Raw genomic sequence first — 23,680 nt, forward strand, 5'->3', positions numbered from 1 at the left:
CGTCACTTCCGGCAACAATAGGAAACGTCAAAAGTCGGACAGTCGGCAGCTCTGGCTGCTGCAGCTTGAGGTACGCTGAGTTCAAGGGGTCCTGTGCTGCTTCTGGTATTCTCACCGCTGATACCTCCACCGGCGTGAACAAGTAAAGTTTGAACCGGCTTCTCCATGGCCTGGGCACCAGTTCCCGGCTGAGCCATTTTCTTCTTGACTAAAAGCCCCCGCCCAGAGGCCGATTCGTCGCGGCGGCGGTGGGGATCGCAGGTCGCTCAGGTACAAGATATTTCAGAGCTCGTGCCTCTTTTCTCTGCATACCCTTACTTTTCTTCTCGAAAATAAAGACAACCAGTGTTTGCCAGTTGGCAGAAACTTGCCAACCAGCAAGACTTTGGGACCAATGGCAGTGCAGGGCACTTTGAGTGACAGCCGTAATGGCTTATTAAAATGTGGAATCTGTATCAGGAGGCGGGAGTAGGTGTGCTCCTTGTGTTTCTAGGCCACTGGAGTATAGGTTAAGTTGGGACCCCAGGTGGTGTCCCAGGCTCATTATGAAATAAAGCCTAGAAATGGCAAAGATTATTCTTTTCTAGCCCAAGTGTTGCTTTTCAAGTAGAGTGTTTTTCTTGATGCATAGGCAGTTTTCGGTTCTTTACTTACTTTTCGGTAATATGAATGCAAACACTTTTACTTAAGGTCATAATGGCTGACAGATGCTTCAGCCATCAGACTTGTGTTACAAATGTGGCAAATTCTTAATTTGTCTCTTGTTTGTTTCTTTGTAACTGGTCTCTACTCTCTTGTATGTCAGGTGTTCCTATTAAATATTATTAGATGAAGTTACATAAATTCCAATCCTCACTGAAGTTTTTTGTTTTAATTTTTAGGTTCTGTATGTATTTAGTAATTTAATAACTGAGTCTACTTGTTTTAACAAGTTGAATTTTTATTTTCAAGGATCCTAGATGTTTCTCTCCAAATCAATGTATCATGATTTTATTACTGCAAAGTGAAGCTAATTTATGTTTTTCATTTCCACTTTCCTTCTCCTTTTAATATTGTAATATGGTAACCATATTTATGAGATAGGAGGGTTTTTATCCCCCTAAGAAAATGGTTTACAAAATTGAGCAGATCTGAGAATGAAGGAAAAATTTTATTCTGTTTTTCAAGTTGAGTAGGAAACTTCCCATTTTTAGCCAGTTAAATTGATAATTTGTCTGAGATACTGTATTAGTTATCTGTTGCTGGGTAACAAATTATTCCAAAATTTAGCAGCTTAAAACAACAAACGTTTATTATCTCACAGTTTTTGTGGGTCAGAAGTTTGGTTACAGCTTAGCAAAGAGCCTCTGACCCAAGGTCTTTCATGAGTTTGTAGTCAAGCCACAGTTAGGGACTGTGATCTCATCTGGAGCCTTCCCTGAGGGATAGGAGGAGCTACTTCCAAGTGCACTCACATGGTTGTTGGTAGGCCTAGGTTCTCCAGCACATGGGGTTTTCACACAATGTGGTAGCAGCTTTCCCATAGGGTGAACAATAGAGAGTACCCAAGACTGTCCATGGTCTCTTATAACCTAATCTCAAGAAGTGGTATCTCACCACTACTGCCATTGTATTAGAAGTGAGTAGTAAATCCAACCAGAAGTCTTTGGGGGCTATCCTCTAGACTGCCTAACCCAGCCTGGCTGATAAAACTTTTAAGAGTTACTAGATAGGAATAACTGAGCAAAAAAGCATCCAAGAGAAATGTAGTCAGACAAGGAGCAATGTCAACTTGTAAAAAAATAAATTTGTGCAAGCATTATCTCTCTTGGAAAAAGGTTGGTTTTATTTTTTGCCTTTTTTCCCCCTACTAATTATCTGAAGAGGGGTTTACTGTTTTTCTTGGAAAATTATGCCTCATGAGGGATGATGTGCATGAGAGGAATGTTTGCATTTTTAGGGTCTGCATGAGCAAAGCATATAACAACTGATGATTGTGTATTCCTTACCCATTACCATTTTATACGGTTGACACTGTACCAAATAAACGTGAGCAAAGAGAGCTCTTAAGAAGGAAAGAGGTTAGAAAAGCTAGAGATAATGCTTTTCTAGAATAGAAAGAATGCAAGTCATTGGCAGTCTTTGTGTTGGTGTGAGATCAAATAAGAATGGGGGAGGTGAATCTTAGAAGTGTGTTTTTCATGTCTGTTTTCAGGATTATTTTTAGGTGGCAGGTACCACCTTCTATGCATTACCTGGCTGTCCATCCCCAGCACAGCTTTTGCCAGTGAATCACATAGGCTTCTTACAAATTAAAGGTACAGTCTTTCAGGGCTTGTTGTCACACTATTTTGGCTATGATCTACGGTAAAACTGCATACGCTTCTTTCAGGTTTGAAAGATGCTGTAAAGCCTTACCTGTTAGTAAAGTACTATTCAGGTTTATCTTTTATAACTTAAGTGCTTAACACCAACTTAAATGTGTCAGTTCTCAAATTATAAGTTTGGCTTTTAAATTGAGATTCCCTGTCAGATTTACATATTTCATTTATAGTACCTTATGCCAATTAACGAGTGTGACTTTGGGCCCTTATATATTTGCAAAATTTTAAACAGATGCTTGAGAAAATAACACAGTTGAAACACTTCCATCCACAAAATACCTTGCAATAATAACTGCTAAATAAGCTTAAACATGCATTATAATTTATTATATATGATCAGTTTAATAGGGAATTTCTGTGTGTTTACTGTGCTTTTGTGTAGATTAAAAGAGTCATTTTCCTCTTTTCACAATATAAAACCATTGATTTCCCAAGAGATTATCTTCTTTGATCACAGTGCATTGAAGTTAGTCATTCAAATTTATGATTTTACAATTTACTACTTATCCAAGTGCTATGTACAACTATTTTTTCTACATTTTGACTCAAATTTGGAAACTGAGGCTAATCCTTTGGCTGGCCTGTGATAATGCATCAAAATCATTAATACTGAAGTCTATGAAATATACATCTAACTCATGTTGTTTTCTCATTGAATTATTTTACTATTTTAAAACAACTTTGATGAAATACATCCACTTTTAGGAATTTGTATTCCCTGTTTCTTTCTCATCATTTCATTTTTTCTGACAAACTTATTGATATATATTCTATAATAAAACTAAAATATCCCGATTTGAATAAGTTTACATTGTATTTGGGACAAATACTTTAGTGACATAGAGATGATAAAAGATACCTGTAGTTTCAAGTTTAGGCATTAGGTTTAGTCATAAGCATAGGGGAAAAGAGATGGAAAGAACAGATGCTTATATACACACATACAGCCCTCCCTCACCTCTTCATTTTATTTATTTATTTTTAGGATTTTTTTTCTCATTTAATTTTTATAGAATCATAGAATTTTACAGCTAGAAGAGACCTTAGGGATTGATCATCAGGTTCAAAACCCTTGTTTTACAGGTGAGGAAACTGAGACATAGAATTTAAGTGACTTGGGGCGCCTGGGTGGCACAGCGGTTAAGCGTCTGCTTTCAGCTCAGGGCGTGATCCCGGCGTTATGGGATCGAGCCCCACATCAGGCTCTTCCTCTATGAGCCTGCTTCTTCCTCTCCCACTCCCCCTGCTTGTGTTCCCTCTCTCGCTGGCTGTCTCTATCTCTGTCAAATAAAGAAATTAAAAAAATCTTTAAAAAAAAAAAAAAAAGAATTTAAGTGACTTACCCAATACAGTTAGTAAAGATAAGGAGCCTGAATCAAATCTAGGTTTTGTGTCTGTCTCTTTTCATTACTAGAAATTTTCTCATCTCATTTCTGACTTTCCTTATATTCAGGCTGCCCTCAATATTTTAATATCTTGTTTTATTTGTCTAAAAGCTATTCAGTGAGAATTACGCTTTTCGTTTTGCTTTGTTTTTTAATTCCTCAAATCTCAAAAGAATGGCCATTTTGGTTAGTGAGCATTGAGTGTGGTGTGCCCCGAGGAGGTGGGTTGGGATATGCTGCTGTGGCAGTTGCTGATTACAAGGGGTTGAGTAAATAGTGCAGTTAAGTAAGAACCAGTGTGATTAACAATAATGCTAGTGAGAAGTATGAATGTTTTTACTTTAAAAGTTAAAACAGGTGAGAAGCATGATAAATTTATTTTATTTAAAGATTAAAACAGTGGAACATTTCTTGCAAAACAAGCCAAAAAAATTAAATAAGGCTAAAATTCTCAGCTTTTTTGGTTACATTTAAATAACACATTTTAATTTTTGCATTTGTTTAAATGCCGTTTGGTAACACTCATTATAGAATCAAATTAAAGAACTGGAAAAAAAAGGCTTCAGAAAGTAATATTGTAAATCTTTTTGAATAAAAAAAAAAAAACACCCTACAAATGGTATGCCTTTTAGTAACACAAACTGCTCTTGCAGGACCAGATCTTTAAATTTAATGAGTGGGTTTTTTTTTTTTATGTGTTTAACATACTTTGTGACCCTTTAGTACTTAGCTATTTCCCTTTTCTCCTTAGAAAGACCTCCTTGTGGGCTTACCCTTCCTTCTTTTTCTACAATTGTTGCCATTCAGTTTTAAGGGTGTGATTGGTTATCATGGTTTTTTCTTCTCTCTTTTTTTTTTCTTTTTTTAAAATTTCTCCACCTAGTGTGTTCTAAACTGCTTTGGTGGTCTGTTCTTTTGGAAGTAGGGAAATAAATGCTGGGCTGCCCATTTGATTCTAAATGTATCGTAGAAAATATTTTCTCACTGAATTTCTCATGTTCTTATGCCCTTGAGTAATATCACATCATTTAAAGATTTTTAAAGCCTAAAATAATCAAAATCTAGTTGTTACTTTCTAATTGAAAAATATTGAAAATCTGTAAAAAGTAAGTGAATTTCCTCATCTTTAAGTCTTAATAAAATTAACATTTTAGAGAACACTTCTGGCACACATTTTACCTCTTTATCTGAGATAACAAATACCTTAATTCAAAATTCCACTATTCAGATGTTTAAGAATTACTGAAGAATTTTATAATGAGTTATTTTAATTAGATTATTTATATGTCAATCCTCCCATACTGGTGATTTAACATGTTTGGTCAGGAAGAGACTTAGGGAGTTGGTTTGCTTTTGATCCCCCGGACTCATTTCTATTCTTCCCATCTTCTGTGTGTATTTTCTACTTAAATGGTATGTAAGCCATTCTTCATTATGTAGAGTTGTCTCCACAGCATGTGCTATTTGAATGCTTGGTGCCAGAGAATTACTAAAAGCACTAGTGCAATTACCTTTCTCTTATAGAATAGTATTTTATTTGATGTTTAATTTGTTACCTAGAGACATTTTGATTGAAGTTGCTTAACATTTTACAGATAAGCTTCATATTAGACATACCAACAGCTATTAATAAATCCTATCTCATGCATTTGTGGAAATATTCTATTCTTGAAAAGAGAACAAGACATTACAAATACAGTCAAAAATACTATTTTAGAAACATAGCCATCTACTGGATAGAAAAGTGTTATGGTTCTTAGAAACTTTAATAAATTGGTGACTAATATAGTTGTTGGTAATTAATTTACACTGCCTTTAGATGGAAGTGTCATTGTGCTATGTTATACCAGATTCATTTTGTCTAAAACTGTAGTTCACTTTTTAAAAATGAGAAAACTACCTCTAAAATCATGTCAGAAAAGTATTGCTGTTTCTTGGATTTTTTCATAAGAAAAAAAAGTGAGTCAGGACATACATACTGTCTAATCAATTAAAAGATACTTTTATATACGTTATCTCAGTTAAGGCTTACAGCAATCCTGTAAAATAAACAGTAGTGATTTCCCCCACTTTATAGGAAACAGAAGCTTGTTTGAAATATCTAGGTCACACAGTAAATGGCATATTTGGAGCTATAACTTTAAATTCACCCTCCAGAGTAGCAATGTCAAAAAAAATTAAACATTTTTCTCAAGCAGACATCATATAGCCTACATTTCTCTAATCTCAGCATAATAAAACTAGAGATAAATTCTAAAAACCAAAGAGGCCTGAATACTTTAAAAATAGGCTCTTCCAAATAATTATTACATTGATGCACAATAAAAATATTATTATTAATGTTGCTGTTATTTTAATAGATATGAGGATATATAAGAATTTAGGAGATTTAGATAAAACTTACTCTGATTTTTAAAATTTTTAATGAGTCATTATTTTTATACATTAAAAATGATATTATTTGAAGCAATCTAAATTAATTTACATTAGTTTACGTAGTTTGATTTTTAATGAGGTAATTATACCAATTTTCTCTTTATTTTGCATTTACATTTTTATTAAATCAAGGAGGAGGCACACTAATACCAGTCCTTTAACATTTATACCTTTACCCATTATTGATACAGCCTGTGTAAATAGTTAAAATATAGGATTTGCATCTTTAAGGGTTTGTATTCCTTGATCATTCTTCTTTTGACCTATATGGTAAATTCCATGAAGTCAGAAAGGATTCCTAGGTTTTTATTTTTTTAAATTTTTTAATTTTTTAATTTTTAAAAAATTTTTAAAGGTTTATTTATTTGAGAGTGAGGGAGCACAAGCAAGGGGAGGGGCAGAGGGAGAGAGAACCTCAAGTAGACTCCCTGCTGAGCCTCAGAGCCCTACTTGGCTCTCAGGACCCTGAGATCATGACCTGAGCCAAAATCAAGAGTCAGCGCTCAACTGACTGAGCCATCCAGGCACCCCTGATAATTTTTTTATAGCTGTTTATTGAGGTATGATTCACATACCATAAAATTCACACATTTTAAATGTACAATTTTGTCCCCCCTTTCTTGGGGTAATTGTGGATGCACATGCAGTTTGAAGAAATACACAGAGAGATCTCTTGTACTCTCTACCTAGTTTCCACGGATGGTAACATTTTGCAAAACTAATATACTATCACAACTCATTGACATTGACATTAATACAGTCCATCTTTTTTATTCATATTCCCCCAGTTTTGTTTAGCTTTGTTTTTTTATTCCCATATATAAATAGGTGTATGAAATTCTACACAGGTTCACGTATCTGGCACCACAGTCAAGATACTGAACAGTTCAGACACCACAGGGATCCCTCATGCTACCCTTTTATGATTTTACCCACTTCCCTCCTGGGTAATGATGGTGAATATGTCACCACATGCTTATGTGCCATTTGTTATATCCTCTTTGGTGAAATGTCTGTTCATGTCTTTTGTCCTCTTTTTAATTGAAATTTTTTATTTCTTTCCTGTTGAGTTTTGAGAGTTGTTTATGTATTCTAGATACTAGTTCTTTGCCAGATATGAGATTTTCAAATATTTTCTGTCAGTCTGTACATAACTTGTGTTTTCATCTTCTTCACATGAGTGAGTTTTTGATTATAGAGGTACACCTTATCAGTTTTTTCTTTTATGGATCATACTTTTGATGTCAAGATTGAGAACTCTTTGCCCAGTCCTAAAGCCTTAGATTTCCTTCTATGAATTTTAGAAAAAATTAGAAAAAGTTTTACAATTTTATGCTCTACATTTAAGTTCATGATGCAATTTGAATTAATTTTTAAAAGATATGTGAAGTTTAGGTCAAGTTTCATCTAAATCAGTATTTTTTTTTTAATCATTGCTTACCATTCATCCATTTGTTCACTCAACAAACATATACGGAGCTCTTTATAGATCTAAGGCACTGTTTGGTACTGGATTTATCCATGTATCCTATTGTGTAGAATCAGTTCCTCATCTTAGTACTTATAGTCAGTTCTTACTTTGCATGGTACCATGTTAACTGAAATAAGCATATTAGAGATGTGCCCTTGCCTTGCACAGTCCCATGGTCACTATTAATAGTTAGCACAATACTGTACAAAGCAAGGACTGCCCCTATACAGCCATACCTAGGAGATATTGAGGGTTTGGTTCCAGATCATCACAATAAACTGAACATCACAGTAAAGCAAATCAAATGAATTTTTTGGTTTCCCAATGCATATAAAAGTTGTTTATACTATAGTCTATTAAGTGTGCAATAGTATTATATCTAAAAAGTGTACATACGTTAATTAGAAAATACTTTATTGATAAAAGATGCTAACCATCATCCGAGCTTTTGGTAAGTCATGATCACTGATCACAGACCACCATCACAAATACGAAATGAAAAAGTTTGTATTGCGAGAATTACCAAAATGTGACACAAACGCAAAGTGAACAAATACTGTTGGGAAAATGGCACTGATATACTTGCTTGATGCAAGCTTGCCTCAGACCTTCAGTTTGTTAAACTATTCTGTGAAGTGTAGTAAAGCAAGGTCTGTGTGTATATACCTTTTTAAAATTTTTATTTCTTTTAATAAATTAAATAATAAACTTAAAAAAGCACAACATGATAGGTAAGTTCCAAAAGTATTGTCGTAATGAACATGTTTGAGTAAATATTAGTATTCTATAATCAATATGCTTAAACTATGAATCTCAACAATTATAATAGGGATTTTAAAGATCTAAAAAATTAACCTTATTCATAAAACACTTTAAGATTTAAATTACTGCTGTTCTAAAGGTCTATAGTAGAAATTTCCTCTTATTAATTGACAGATTTATTTTGTGATACTGCCAAAAGAAACTTTGACGTGTTGAATCTTCCCGTGAAGTCTTGAAGTTTTCATTTCTGGAAACATTGATTGTGATTAAAGATGATGGTAGTACTTAAGTGCTAAAAAGGTATCTGTGTTCTCCCTGACTGATGACTAAGTACTTGACCTTACTTGCCAAATTTTGTTTTTATACATATAAAAATCTAGGCCAAGCCAGCTGCTGCTTCTTACTTTATATATTTACTAGCTTTTTTTCTCCTAGCAGAGGTAAATGGCATTTCCCCAAATTTCACAGATCCTAAATTAATGAAATTTAGAAGCAAGACTATAACGACTCAGGTAATTAAATCCTAAATAATTGGGTGTACTCTGAAATGGAAAAGGCAACATAAGATTATGATTTAAAGAGGGTTGAGAGGTGAATACAAAACTACCTGTTATTGTATATTACCTGCTGTGGGTTAGGTTCTCTAAATGTTAGCCCCTCTAAGTCCCACGGGATAAGAATTATCCATTATTGGGACACCTGGGTGGCTCAGTCAGTTAAGCATCCCACTCTTGGTTTTGGCTCAGGTCATGATCTCATGGGTCATGAGATCCAGCCCCATGTGGGGCTCTGTGCTGGGCATGAGATTCTCACTCTCCCTCTGCACCCTCCCACACACATAAATAAATCTTTTAAAAAAGAATTATCTATTATTTTACTGATGAAGACCACAGACTATAGGTGAATCAGATTCTGTGTTGGGAGTTTGAGCCAGATCTTTTTTCACATCAAAGCCTGTGAGAAGAGAATCTGCAGCTGGGAACAACAATGGAGGTAATAAGCAGTGACAGAGAAAGAAAAGATGAGAGCCGGTGATGAAAAAACAGATTGTAGATTGCCTTTGCCATCTGTGGGCTCTAACAGTTCAGGCATAAGGTTTGGTGGTTAAGAATAAAGTCTTTGGACTCAGACCTAAGTTTGAATCCTAAATTTTACATTTGCCAGCTAGGACATCTCAGGCAAAGTCGCTTAACCTCTACCGGGTCACAGTTTCCTCAGATATAAAATTAGAATAATAATTTCTACCTATTAGGATTGTTAATGAGTATTAAAATAAGATCATATATAAAGATCATATATTTAAAGAGTGCTTAGCACAGAGAAGGTATTAAATGGTGGTTTATAATACAAAAACAATATTATTGTTTAATATTTTATTAATATTACATATATAATATTATGTACAGAAGGAGGGAACACAGCCAGGAATTCCAAGCCTTAAATATGAACACAAAAAGAGTTAAAGGGGGGTGCCTGGGTGGCACAGCGGTTAAGCGTCTGCCTTCGGCTCAGGGCGTGATCCTGGCGTTATGGGATCGAGCCCCACATCAGGCTCCTCTGCTATGAGCCTGCATCTTCCTCTCCCACTCCCCTTGCTTGTGTTCCCTCTCTCGCTGGCTGTCTCTATCTCTGTTGAATAAATAAATAAAATCTTAAAAAAAAAGAAAAAAAGAAAAAAAGAGTTAAAGGGGGTATTTTTTTCCAACTTTCTTTAAAAAAATTTCCTCCATCCTTTAAAAATTCCTATCAAAAATGGCAAAATGATTCTTGCTATTTTGATATTTTCTTTGACAGGAGTCTCCTACTTCTCTTAAGCCATAATGCTGGGCATTTATTTCCTTAGTGATGATTTTCAGTGTGTATTATGCTAAACTCTCAAGCGGTAATTTTTAAACTGTGTGCACATCTAACAAAGAATTTTTTCCAATTCACATGCCTGGATTCCACACCAGATATCTGTTTACAGAAAAGTTGTAAGAATAATAAAAATAACTAGTATATACTCTTTACCCAGATACATCAATTTGAAAATGTTTCCAACATTGCTTTATCACTCTCTCTATATAGAGATAGATATTACTATTCTTCTGAACCATTTGAGACCAAGTTGCATATACTATGCCTTAACACTTCAGTGTGTTTCCTAAGAACAAGAATATACTGTGATACAGCCACTATACAGTTACCAAATTCAGGAAATTTAACATTGATATAATATTTTATCCAATCTTCAGCCCATATGTCTAGTTTTTCAGATATCCCAAAAATGTCCTTGAACTATTCCTTAGCTTTTTTTTGGCTTCACAGTATTTTTGAAGATAAAAAATTCTGTCATTTTACAGACTCCATTTGGGTTCATTCCTCTGATATTCCTCATGTTTAGATTTGACTTACATACACATGTTTGGCTGGAGTACTGCATAATTGATGGTGTGCCCTTCTCAGGGTATCATGGCCAGAGGCATATGTAGTCCATTCTGTAACTGATAAATGTTAATTTTGATCATGTGGTTAAAAACTATCTTCATAATTTTTGGTAATTAATGAGTAATACATGAGAAGATACTTGGAGATGCTGTGAATATTCCATTCTAAATCAGATTCCAGATCCAGCATCCATTCATAATTTTTGCCCAAATTATTTTTCCCACAGTGATTATAAAATGATTCTTCTAACCCTTTATTCCTTTTATTTTTATTAGTTTAACATTTTACTGTAAAGGAGACCTTTCTTTTCTCCTTTATTTATGTATTTATTGATCCTCAGTGTAAACTCATGAATCCATTTTTTTATGCAATGGATTATAATCTATTACTGTCCTTATTTTTATTTTGATGCTCAAATTGTCCTAGGTTTGACCAATGGGAGCTTTTTCATAATAGCTCCTAACATCCCTTTTGACATTGTCTAATTGCTTTTGTTTTGTTTTGATTTTTTTTTTAGCTCACTGGCCATTCATAATCTGCATTTAAGAAATACTGCTTTAGGATTTTCTAGTTAGCCCTTCAGAGGGTCCCAAGTGGATTGGAAAGGTTAAAGTTGGTAGAAAGATGTATCTTTTTGCCATATTTATATGTTACAGAGCTTCAGTTGGTTCCTTCTCTAAGCAAACTCTCAAAAATATGTAATATGTAGAGTTTATGATTTTGTTTATTAGATTGAGATTAAAATTAATTTGTTAACTTTTGCCAAAGAGTCACTGGATGAAACCAGCAGTAAATAAGACAAGCAATCTTTGTGCAAATGCTTTAGCCACACTTTAATGATTGAACACTGGATCTTTGAGACAATAACATGTTGATTTGTAGGTATATGCATCTGTATAGACCTGATGGCCCTTGCTTTGGGATGGTTGGTTTGATAGCCATTATGCTGGGCCACTTACAAATCTTAGAAGAAAAGGGGAGTCTTTTCTCTAGGGTTCAATTTCTTTACAGGAAACACTTCTTCATTCAACTTGGATAAGGGAAAGGGGTTAGAGTATATGCCTAATCATTCTAGACACTTGATGCATGTGTGTTGAGGAATAGCTTATAGTCTGTCATCCCATATTTTTTAATTTTCATAAATATTGTAAAGAGGCTAATCTTTTTCATTATTGTATAAAGATGGAAACAGTGACTCAGTAATCCCTTGATTTTTGTTTCTTATTTTACCCTCAATTATTTCCATACTTACACTCTGTTTTGAACTCCCAGAAGCCTTTTGAGGGCTCTACTTAATTCTCTGCACTATTCCATACTATCTTTCTCCTTCCTCTTCATGGCTTCGTTAGTAACCACTACTCCTTCCACTTTTATGTTACAGGAATCTGTTGAAATGTTTTATCCACTCACCAGCCTATTGTCCCTCTTTTAGGCTTAAGTTTTCCCTTTTTAAAAAATTTCTTTTCTCTCATTTTAATAGGAAGGAAAGGTGATTAAATATATATGTTCAATCTTAAAATTTTAACAAAAGCTAGGAGTTGACTATAAAAGATTTTTCCAAAACTAAGTTAGAATACTACTTTTATCTATTACTGTCTAATTGATATCTCACGAATCATATTAATGGGATGGTACCTTACCATTTGTATTTATCCCAGTCCTAGCTTAAGACCTGGCCCTGAAATCATGTTAGCATGAATCAAAATAATTTTAGAGTTTAGACTATTAAAATCAAGCTATCTAATACTGAAAGAGCTTTTCAGAAGGAAAAGCACCATATATGCATAATAACCCTAGATATAACATGCCTAAAATATTGTCAGGTAGAGGTGAGACAGATCATTTAGAGGTAATAGTGGCTGTTTGCTCCATAAATGGACCTTTACCTAAGCAAGAAGCTTTATGCACTCTTATTGATAAATATTTTTCAAAGACTTTGTTTATTTTTGAAAATTGCTGGAATCTTCCTAAAGTCATGTTAATTTCCATTTATGTTATCCCAGCTACTGTGCCATGGTAGCATAGGACTTTAGGAACACAAAGTTAAATTTGAAATGTAAGATAATTAATAAAAATACAAAATTCCTTATGAATGACATCAAATTAATAAAATAGCTGTCTCTTTTAGCTAATGTGACATATTTATCCACATTACCACTGAGTATTCAAAGCTGTTCAGTTGGGTTACCCATCCCATAACCAGTAGTGCCAGGTTTTTGAGTCTTCTATCCACGTGAGACATTTGCACATACGCGTACTTATGTATGAGTACATTTGCAAGTAGTACAGAATTGAACATAAATATTTGGCCCTTAGATGAAAACAGAATATAATAGCTCTGAGATAATAGGGAGCATTGCTTGCCTACTGTATTAAAATGATCAAAATTAACTAAATTGATAGGCTTGTTTGCATAACTCCAGGAAAATAGAAATTCTTGAATAATATTCATTTGCATGTTTGGCTATTGCTTTATTTGAGATTCTTCGTACCATTTAAAAAGGAGTTTTGAGATTTATTTTATTTTGCATTATTCTCTGTAAAATATAAATTTAAACTTACTAAATAGTATCTAAATCTTTGTTTATAATTATCGTTATCATTCTGAAAAATAAGAAAATATAACATCCTAATTGCCTTGATTTTTTTCGCCATAATTTTTTCTCTTCTCTGGAGGGAAGAATTTCTTTTTTTTTTTAAAGATTTTATTTATTTATTTGACAGAGATAGAGACAGCCAGCGAGAGAGGGAACACAAGCAGGGGGAGTGGGAGAGGAAGAAGCAGGCTCATAGCAGAAGAGCCTGATGTGGGGCTCGATCCCACAACTCCGGGATCACGCCCTGAGCCGAAGGCAGATGCTTAACCGCTGTGCCACCCAGGCGCCCCTGGAGGGAAGAATTTCAACTTTGAAATCTTGCATGGAATTTTTGTTAGAATAATTTCTCCTCTGTAAGCTACATAATTATGAAATTTTATTTCCATCAAATGAGAAATAATAAAGCACTGTTTCTGACTTTGGAAACCAAGAGAAAATATCTTTGGTTTCATTTTGAAGGTCCTTAGAATTTTATAAATTCTTTGAACTTGATAAACTTTAAACAAAATAAATTCAAATTTGGAGGAAAAGACATGGGACATTTTAAATGGTATTAATTACAGTCGAACTTCCGTATTTGCAGATTTTGTATTTGTGAAGTCTCCTACTCACTAAAATTTATGTTTTTATCCCCCCAAGTCAATACTCCTGGCACTTTCACAGTCATTCTCAGACACGTACAGGCCTGTAGAAAATTTGTGTCTCTGACAAGCTGTTCTCATGTAAGGTCAAGAAAGGCAGTGCTCTGCTTTCTTGTTTTAGCTCTCATATTGTAAACAAGTGCCCTTTTTGTAATCTATTTAGTGGCACATTTTTTACATTTTTGTGCTTTTTTGTTGTTGATTTCAATGTTTAAAATGGCCCCACACTCACTGCTGAAGTACTGTGTAGCGTCCTAAGTGCAAGAAGGCTGTGATAGTGCTTTAGAGAGAAAATGCCTGATAGATGATCTCTGATCAGGTTTGGTGAGTTCAATGTTTTTTTTTTGTTGTTTATTTTAAAGATTATTTATTTATTTATTTATTTATTTATTTATTTATTTATTTGACGGAGATAGAGACAGCCAGGTAGAGAGGGAACACAAGCAGGGGGAGTGGGAGAGGAAGAAGCAGGCTCATAGTGGAAGAGCCTGATGTGGGGCTCCATCCCATAACGCCGGGATCACGCCCTGAGCCGAAGGCAGACACTTAACCGCTGTGCCACCCAGGCGCCCCTGGTGAGTTCAATGTTAATGACTCAACAGTGTATATTAAACAAGGTGTCCTTAAACAGAAACACACATAAAACAAGATTATGTATTGATTAGTTGGCAAAAATGTGGCCAGAAGCTTGCAGGAACCTAACCCCATGTATCTCCTAGGAATGATGGTTCAGTATTGGCTAATTCACTGTAGTGACTATAGAACATAACTACCAGGAATTACAAGAATTGACCGTATTTCTTTTATTTGTACATTAACTAGACTAATTTTGCTCTTATAAGAGTATTGTTTCCTAGAAGTATCTATATTCATCAACCTGTTTTGAATGAACAAATTATCAGCAGTGATTTCATCACAAAAGCCATATTTACAACAAAACTATTTATTTAAATACAAAAAAATTCTTTTGTGTTTAATTTTTTTCAATTTGAAACTCTGGATATTCAGTGATTCCACTATAGAGCTTGATATTTTTTGGACTGAATTCCTGGCACAAATGACAGAGTACTGTATCTTTTATAATGTTATGTTTTAATGTTGAAAATCTTTATACTAAGATTTTATTAAAACTTTGATAAGAAATCTGAAGATTTTATAGTTTGAAGTCAGATTTTGATTGACTGAGTTCAGACACATATTTTCAAGAATTTTGAAATCATGTAAGACCCCAGCATGAAATTCTATCATATTTTATATCTTTTAGAGCCAGATGTTGACACATTACTAATAATAACACAAGGATCTGTTTCATGCCATTGTTACTGGCACTATTATAAGACTTGCTGAGGTTTGAAATTTTTTGTGGAACATAATACAGGTGCTTTTGTTTTTCAGGTTTGGTTTAGTTGGTTGGTTGGTTGGTTGGTTGGTTTGGTCATCAATGTAAAAGAATTGCATTTATGAGCAAATGCTTGTAAATGGCTGAAATATCATGTAACTAAAGGAGATGAAGAATTGTGTGTATCAATATAAACAAATGAGTTTATTCAGCAGGCATAACATCTGGACAACTGAAGTATCATTAAGTTGTACTAAAGTTCTTATTTTCATTTTATGAAAATATGATCTTGTCACAACAAACAGCTAACATTTTCGTAGCTGTGGAATGGACTTTATATGCATTATCTCATTCAATACAACAACCTTTTGAACTATAGATATTATAATTACATAATATGCAAATTATCACATTACAGATGAAGAAACTAAAGCTTTAAATACTTAAATTTCCCAAGATCCTGTAAATAATAACCAGTGGAGTCAGGACTTAAACTCAAGTCTGTTCAATTTCAGAGTCCACAACATTGTGCTCACTCTGACTTACTATACAGCTTCTGCAATGGATATCATGTCGTTTTGAGAGTTTTATCACTTTTCTGACAGTTCCACCCACATTCCACATCCCTGTTACCCCAAGGAGAATGGGGATGGAACTCTATAAACACCCTTTCCTTTCCCCAAAGCATAAATTTATGATATTAATCTTCCTCAAGTGGTTTCCCAGTATGAAGAACTGCTTTAAAGGGAAAGGAACATTCCAAAAGGGCAATTTGTGGTATTATTCATCAGTAGGAAAATAGAAAATGCAGCTTCCTTTGTCTGAATTATGTGTACATGAACCTCAAACTTCCACCCTCCCCATCAAGTTTTTTTTCCCCCTCCAAGAGCCAGCTGCTAGCTTTACCCCTTTCTACCTGCCGGATGCTTTCTGAATCACATTATCCAGTGCTCAATTTAAGTGATCCCCATTAAAGTCCAGAGCCTAGGGAAATCACCCTGATTCTGTGTTCCTTAGCAACATCCCTGAGAATAACAGCAGCTGTTTAACAGCTGCTTAACCAGAAAGATGCTGCAGGGGAAATACACATAAATTGATATTAAGTGCTTTAAATCTTGAAACTTCAAACATTATAGTTACCATGTTGTATTATTTACCTTAGTGGTACAAAAACAAAAGAGAAAAATAAGTGTAATCATCAAAAAAGAGGACAAGATATGCTAAATGACCTTAGCAAGCAATGTGCTTCTAGGTATTTTCTTGCTATGATAAACAGGGAAATAGCCATGATGGAAATAAAATACCTTTCTTTATGATTTTGAATCTTAAAATGTTAAATTTGTGTCAATTAAATTATACTTAAGTTGTAATGTGACATGGCATGTTAAACATTCAGCAAATTTAAAATTCTTACAAATTTTTGTTGATATTCCTTATTTTTTCTGTTAATCATTTTTATTCTCTGTGTAGTTTGCCTTTTCCAGAATGTCATATAATTGGAATCATACATTATGTAGCCGTTTCAGATCATTTTCTTTCTCTTAGTAACGTGCATTTAAGTTTCCTCAGTGTCTTTTCATGGCTTCATAGCTCATTTCTTTTAGTTCTAAGTATTTCATTGTATGAATGTACCACACTTTATCCATTGACCTATTAAAGGATATCTTGGTTGCTTACAAGTTTTGGTAATTAGGCTAAAGATGTTACAAACATTTGTGTACAGATTTTTATGTGGACAAAAGTTTCAACTTATTTGGGTAAATACCAAGGATCACAGATGCCGGATCACATGGTAAAAGATACTGCCAAACTGTTTTCCAAAGTGACTGTACCATTTTGCATTCCCACACCTTTGCCTGCATTTGGTGTTGTCAGTGTTTTGGATTTCAAACATTCTGATATATGTGTAGTATTTATCTCGTCGTTTTGATTTGAGATTGTAGAATAACACATGATGTGGAGTGTCTTTTCCTATACTTATTTACTACGTATGTATCTTTTTTGGTGAGACATCTGTTGATCTTTTGCAAATTTTTTAGTGGGTTGTTTTCTTATTGTTGAATTTTAAGAGTTCTTTGTATATTTTAGATACCAGTCCTTTGTCAGATAAGTGTTTTGAAATTTTTTTCTCTGGCTCTGTGGCTTGTTTTTTCAATCTTTTAATATCCTATATTAAAAATACAAATTTAATTATTATAGCCTAATCACTAATTTAAGAACTGCTGCCATTATTGTGGTATGTATTTTAGGGATGAAAGATAATTTTTTTATGGTTTCTTTGTAAAAATAAATTTCCCCACATTTACATACAAATTATTAGTATGTTCCTTCTCTTTGAAACCCCCCCCCCCCCCCCCCCCCGCCATCACTTTATACCTTAAGCTCTTGGGATTCCAAGCAGTTCACTATAAAGGAGAAAAGTGAAAAATTATCCTGGACTGTTTTTCTGTTCTGATCAATAAGTAACCCATTACAGTGGTCATTATCGAAATAATAGCCAGTAACTCAGTAAATATACATGTGGAGAATGCCTTTTTAAATACAGGAAAAATAGTATCTTTGACATTCTTTGAAATTCCTAATTTTAAAATTTCTAGTCACCCATCGATTTTTTTCTTTCTTTCTTTTTTTGTTAGTTCTCATTATAAACAGCTAATTAAAGCTACTTTAAAGATAGGCTATGCTGTGAAATTTATTTTAATGATTTTATATGAAAATCAATCCCCCCCAGTTTTTAAATTACATGCACGCACTTTTTAGTAGTCAGTCAACTCAGATTTATAAAACAAGAATATTTTGTTTGGAAAAGAAATCATGGAGCTATCTATATTAGTTAAAAGCTCTTCCTGATTTCATGTTTCTCTATGAATTTATTTGCCTAGGAAAATTTACTTAAAGCCAAGATCAAATAGGAAGTCTAGGCCTGTAGTTTCCTAATATTTGTTTACTAGGCAGGCCAATATTTCTTAACAGGTAAATGCAGGGCCACTCTGGTTGGAGGTCAAATGAAGGTAGAGGAGGCTGGAGTACACTCTCTTCTCCTACCTTTTCCCAGGTACCTCAGAGGATTCCACAGGGCTGTATGGAGAAGAACTGGAAAATTAGTCTAAATTATGATTTTTATTTAAAGAAACAACAAAACCAAATAGTCATTACTAAGCTATTTATCATGGAGTTCTAGGTGTCTAATTTATAAGGTTTCTGAATTAGACTTCAGGGCCTATGTTACATTTTATTACAGTCTACAACTTAAGTGTAGACTGGCAAGAATTAAAGGAAAAGCCTGTTTCACAGCTGTTATGCATCTGGGAGTTTGGTTAAAAGGGGCTAGCTTAGCTTTGCCTGAGTTGTGATAAAAAGCAGGGTCTAGAGGCCTTTTAACTAAAGTCCTGTGCTCTGATCAGAGCTGTGTTTAATACTGGCCCATAAGTCCGCATAATTATAATTTGTAAGAGTCTTTAGGACATCAGTAACTTTTAAATCTTACCATGTGAAAAATGATTATGTCACCTGTGGACTTTAAAAGTAGCTAGCAAATTGGGATAAAGGTGATGATCAAATAAAATCAAATATTTCTGCAACTTTCTCTGTCCAAGTTTTGTTCTTAGGATGTTCCAGCTATTCTTTGTAATATACCACTCCTTTTAATGTGCTTTAATGAGGAATGTTAATTGTGGTAAACTAATGCTTCGTGTCACGGTTAACCTTCTTACCACATTCTGGCTTTCTCCCAGGCTTGCAGATGGGTCAGGGGCTGTGGAGAGTGGCCAGAAACCAGCAGCTACAGCAAGAAGGTTATAGTGAGCAAGGCTACCTCAGCAGAGAGCAGAGCAGGAGGATGGCTGCCAACAACATTTCTAACACCAGTCATCGTAAACAAGTCCAAGGAGGCATTGATATATATCATCTTTTGAAGGCACGGAAATCTAAAGAACAGGAAGGATTCATTAATTTGGAAATGTTGCCCCCTGAGCTAAGCTTTACCATCTTGTCCTACCTGAATGCAACTGACCTCTGCTTAGCTTCATGTGTTTGGCAGGACCTCGCAAATGATGAACTTCTCTGGCAAGGGTGAGTTCAACCTAACATGTTTGATTCAGATATCTCTAAACACAGTCATGCTTAAATGTTATATTTATATATATATATATATATATATATATAATGAAATATTTCTTTTTAACCTCCGTTTGTATTTTGACTTGCTTTTTGTTAAAACCCGGAAAGATAATGAGTCATCCTCACAATCAAATTTGATATTGGAGAAAGGAGGACAGTATAAAAGAAAATGACTTTATAGTTAGAAGTTACCAATGAAGAGGTGTCAGTTTATTCTAAAAATACAAGTTGTTGGGGTGCCTGCCCACCTCGGTAGAGGGTAGAGCATGCAACTAACTCTTGATCTCAAGGTTATAAGTTCAAGCCCCACATTGGATGTAGAGATTACTTTAAAAAATGATAAAATATCTAAATAAACATACAAGTTAAGTGAGAATTTATAATCCAAAACTTACAGTGTTCACACCCCTGGTATAGTTTTTGCTTCCCATATGAAGATTGTTTACTAATTGATATACTTCTTTTTATCACAGAGGTGCTTGTTAACATAAACTGTGGTGAATGTTTCATCTACTTTTTATTTTTTCTGACCAACATTTCATCAATGAAGTAGGAAAATAGTAGAATGCAAGGAGATAATCTGCTTACGGAAGTGAAGTAGACTATAGAAATTATAGTAGTGATTATATCAGTTTAAATTTAACCTATAAATTTAAGAATGTTTGGAATAGAATCTATTTTATACATAACTTCAATTACTCCTTAAATAGCATCATATACTTGAGTTGTAAATATGTTAGCAAACTTAGAAGAATCTTTGGATCTTGAGCTTTCTAGTATATAAGGTTTTTTTAAATCTCATTATTTCTAGTGATGTAAAACATGTCTAAAAACAAAGGTCTTTTTGTGACTTTAAATAATTTCTAAATGAAAATCTAATTGATAGAATTAATAAATTATCCAAATAACCAAACTTTAGTAAAAATGCATTACCAACAATGACATTTCTAACTCAGGCTTTCTGACGCTACAGAATTACAGTATTAATTATATAGTTAATTTTCAACCTCTAAATAGATAAAAATCATCAGCATCACCCTGTTACTCTCTCATTGTCTTGTTATAGTGAAGGTGCTGTGGAAGTGAGAGGAAATTCTATTAACTAGTGATGTTTATGGTTATTAATTTCTTAATCAGTAAAAGAAATAAAAATACTTTAAAACTGGCTCATTCTTTATTTAGAATTTCTTGTCTGCATTTTAGTATTCCCAGAAAACTTAATTTGTAATCCTATATTTGAACTCTGGAAAAAAAAGTTAATTTCTAAGCTTATCTGAACTCAATCAGAATGTCCTCTTTATCTGGGATTTAAATCTGCATGTTCATTTCTGAAAGAAATGCTTCCTTTATTGTTACCACATAATTATGCCTATTTTTATGACACTTGTTTTTTTTCTTAGTGATAAATTGCTTCTATTTTAAATTGAAGGCCAGCTTAGTTTTTATTTTAACTTTGGATGTGTCAAATACTTATTAATGTTGGGAGGTTCTGTTACTTTCACATAGCTCAGTTATAAAAGTCAAAAGCTATAGGACTAAAGGTTCTGCTAAAATATTGATAATTTTCTAAACAAGCTCCTACACTCACTATTTTAGAATCAGGAATTTCATTTGGTTGGTAAAAATAATGCATGGATATAAATAACTATTAAGAAGATATTCTCATTAAATTACATATTTTACTCACTATCCTCACAATTTTTGATGTTACAGGCTGAGACAGTAACTTTTTCTTGTTACCCTATGAATTGTATGTGTGTGACAAGAAATTTGAGTCAATCAATAATGAATATCAGAAAATGAAACTATTTTAATATCTATCACTACAAGTAGGTGTTTTTGAACACACAAAAATCAGGTAATTTTAAGATAGAGTCATTAAAAGTGCACTAAAATATAATTGCAGTATTCTCTGTGTCTCTAGAGTAATGCACTTATATTTAATATCTATGATCTAATGATCCAGAATTTCTAGGCATTGTAATAAGGTAAAATGAGATAAAACTTTAGCTGTTGAAAAATAACCAGTAGCTAATGCCTTTGTATGGAGTTGGACACAACTATCCCAAACTGCAAAAGTAATATGTTTTGATATGAACTATTAGCATTTTAGGTTTCATAGAATTTTAAAACAATCATGTATACTGTGATGGTAAAAAAAAAAAAACAAAACAGTGTTTTGAAGCAGCATCTTAAAAGCAGCTATGCTTCATGTTATATCCAGCTTTTGATGTATGTACTGAAGTGATAGCATTATAATTTCTATGTTTATATTGCCTGTTAACAATATAAATATTGCTAAAAAAATAAAGTTCTCCCTCTACCTAGCAATCTTTACCCTCATTCAAATTTACTTTGCAATAGAGCATAATTACTCAACCCTGTTTAGCTTCTTGGTTAGGATTTCTAGCTCTGGAGTAAGACTCCTTGAGTTCAAGTCAACTTTTTTATCTTTAATTGTGTCTGTGTTTCTTTATCTTTAGCACCAACATCATAGCGTTGTTGTAAAGATTAAGCAGGTTAATACTAGTGTAGTGTTTTAAATAGTGCCTGACGTCTAGTAAGCGCTGGGTTAAATAGTTTCTATTTAACTTCAGATAGTACTCATGAATATTATTAATCTTTAACTCATGTTTATTAAGTACTTTCAGAATTGCTAAATTGAAGGCATTTGGCAATCATACTCTAGTAAACAAATAAGCACAGAATTAAACATTTTCAACTTTAGAGCTATAAATTTCATGTTACTATTTTATCATGTGTTTAACTTAGGAAATTAAATATAGTAACAATTTCTTGTTTGATTTTATCTTTTATAGGTTGTGTAAATCCACTTGGGGTCACTGTTCCATATATAATAAGAACCCACCTCTAGGATTTTCTTTCAGAAAATTGTATATGCAGCTGGATGAAGGCAGCCTCACCTTTAATGCTAACCCAGAGGAGGTAAGTGAAGAACTTGAATATTTGTAGTAGTTGAACTTTATTACCATCTTACTGCAGCTTTCCAATATAGTGAACTTGCAAGTAAAGTAACAAGTCATTGAATATTCCTTTTCAATGAGGAAATCACTGAGAAGACCACTAAGTAAAGTTAATGCTGTATAACATAGTCATTTCTCTTTACCTTACCAACTCACATTTTAAATCTTTCTACCTGCTCATGTTGTGTGGCAGCTTCCATGACATATATGTGGTCCTCTATTGAAAATGATTAAAATGTGACTACAGTATATGTGGAGAGCACAATATGTTCATCAAATTTTATCTGCAGCATTTTCTTCCTATTTTATTTTTCTGTTTAGTAATGATGCTACTTTTATCAGAGACAATCACAAAGAACATTGTTCATTTGTGACACATCAAAATGTTGTCTTCTTAATGCCTTTAACAGTCCATGTTGCCATAGAAACTGCTTACAGATTGTCATAAAGTTGAACAATTTTGTATTAACTAATTATTTCTTACTATAATGTAAGAATGTTCAAAATGTGAAGACCATTCTTTCACTGATTTTTCCCCCCATTCTCATTTTAATATATATCCTGGAAAGGTTCAGATTCTCAGAAATGTTTTCCTTTTTTCCTCAGAAATGTTTAAATGTCTACTAGACTTATTCTTAGAAATCTAACAGAAATTATACAGCACTCAGAACTACTACTTCTAGGTGAATTCTTTTCTGTGGAAAAATTTAACTGGCAGTTATTTTAATTTAATTTTCAAACACCAACTTTTTTTCATTTGTTGTAGAGGTATTAAGGACTATTTAAATTAGGCAGTCAAATATTTTTTAAAAATATCTTAACTTTGCTGTGTTATAATTAGAAATCTGTTTCCCCCATGCAAAATATTTGAATATTAAACAAAAATACTGATTTTATAAATAAACATATAATACAAATGATATTTTAAAAATTAGGTTGATTTTTACTTATTACATATGATTTCTTAACTTTTCCTTGTATACAAATAAAAAAATATAACACCATTGCAAAGCTTTACTGATACACCATACATTATCAGTTAAGTCTTAGCCCCACAAATATAACTACATATATATATATATAGTTTTTTAGTGATAAATTGCTTCTATTTTATATATATATAAATAATATATTTATATAATATATTATATATATA

The 23,680-nt window shown here is 33.3% G+C and overlaps 1 protein-coding gene across 1 annotated transcript in view; it reads left to right on the forward strand.

Annotated features, from left to right (window-relative positions):
* Positions 1-8: 8 nt before the first annotated feature.
* Positions 9-23,680, forward strand: part of FBXO8 (F-box protein 8) — a 50,900-nt gene continuing 27,228 nt past the window's right edge. Inside the window, exons 1-3 of the mRNA XM_002922637.4 lie at positions 9-270; positions 19,156-19,492; positions 22,360-22,486. Coding sequence (XP_002922683.1) covers positions 19,164-19,492; positions 22,360-22,486 — 456 coding nt within the window. The 5' untranslated portion in view covers positions 9-270; positions 19,156-19,163. The remainder of the gene's footprint in view (positions 271-19,155; positions 19,493-22,359; positions 22,487-23,680) is intronic.

This window comes from Ailuropoda melanoleuca, chromosome 5 (genome assembly GCF_002007445.2).
Source record: "Ailuropoda melanoleuca isolate Jingjing chromosome 5, ASM200744v2, whole genome shotgun sequence".
In the NCBI taxonomy this organism is placed as follows: Eukaryota; Metazoa; Chordata; class Mammalia; order Carnivora; family Ursidae; genus Ailuropoda; species Ailuropoda melanoleuca.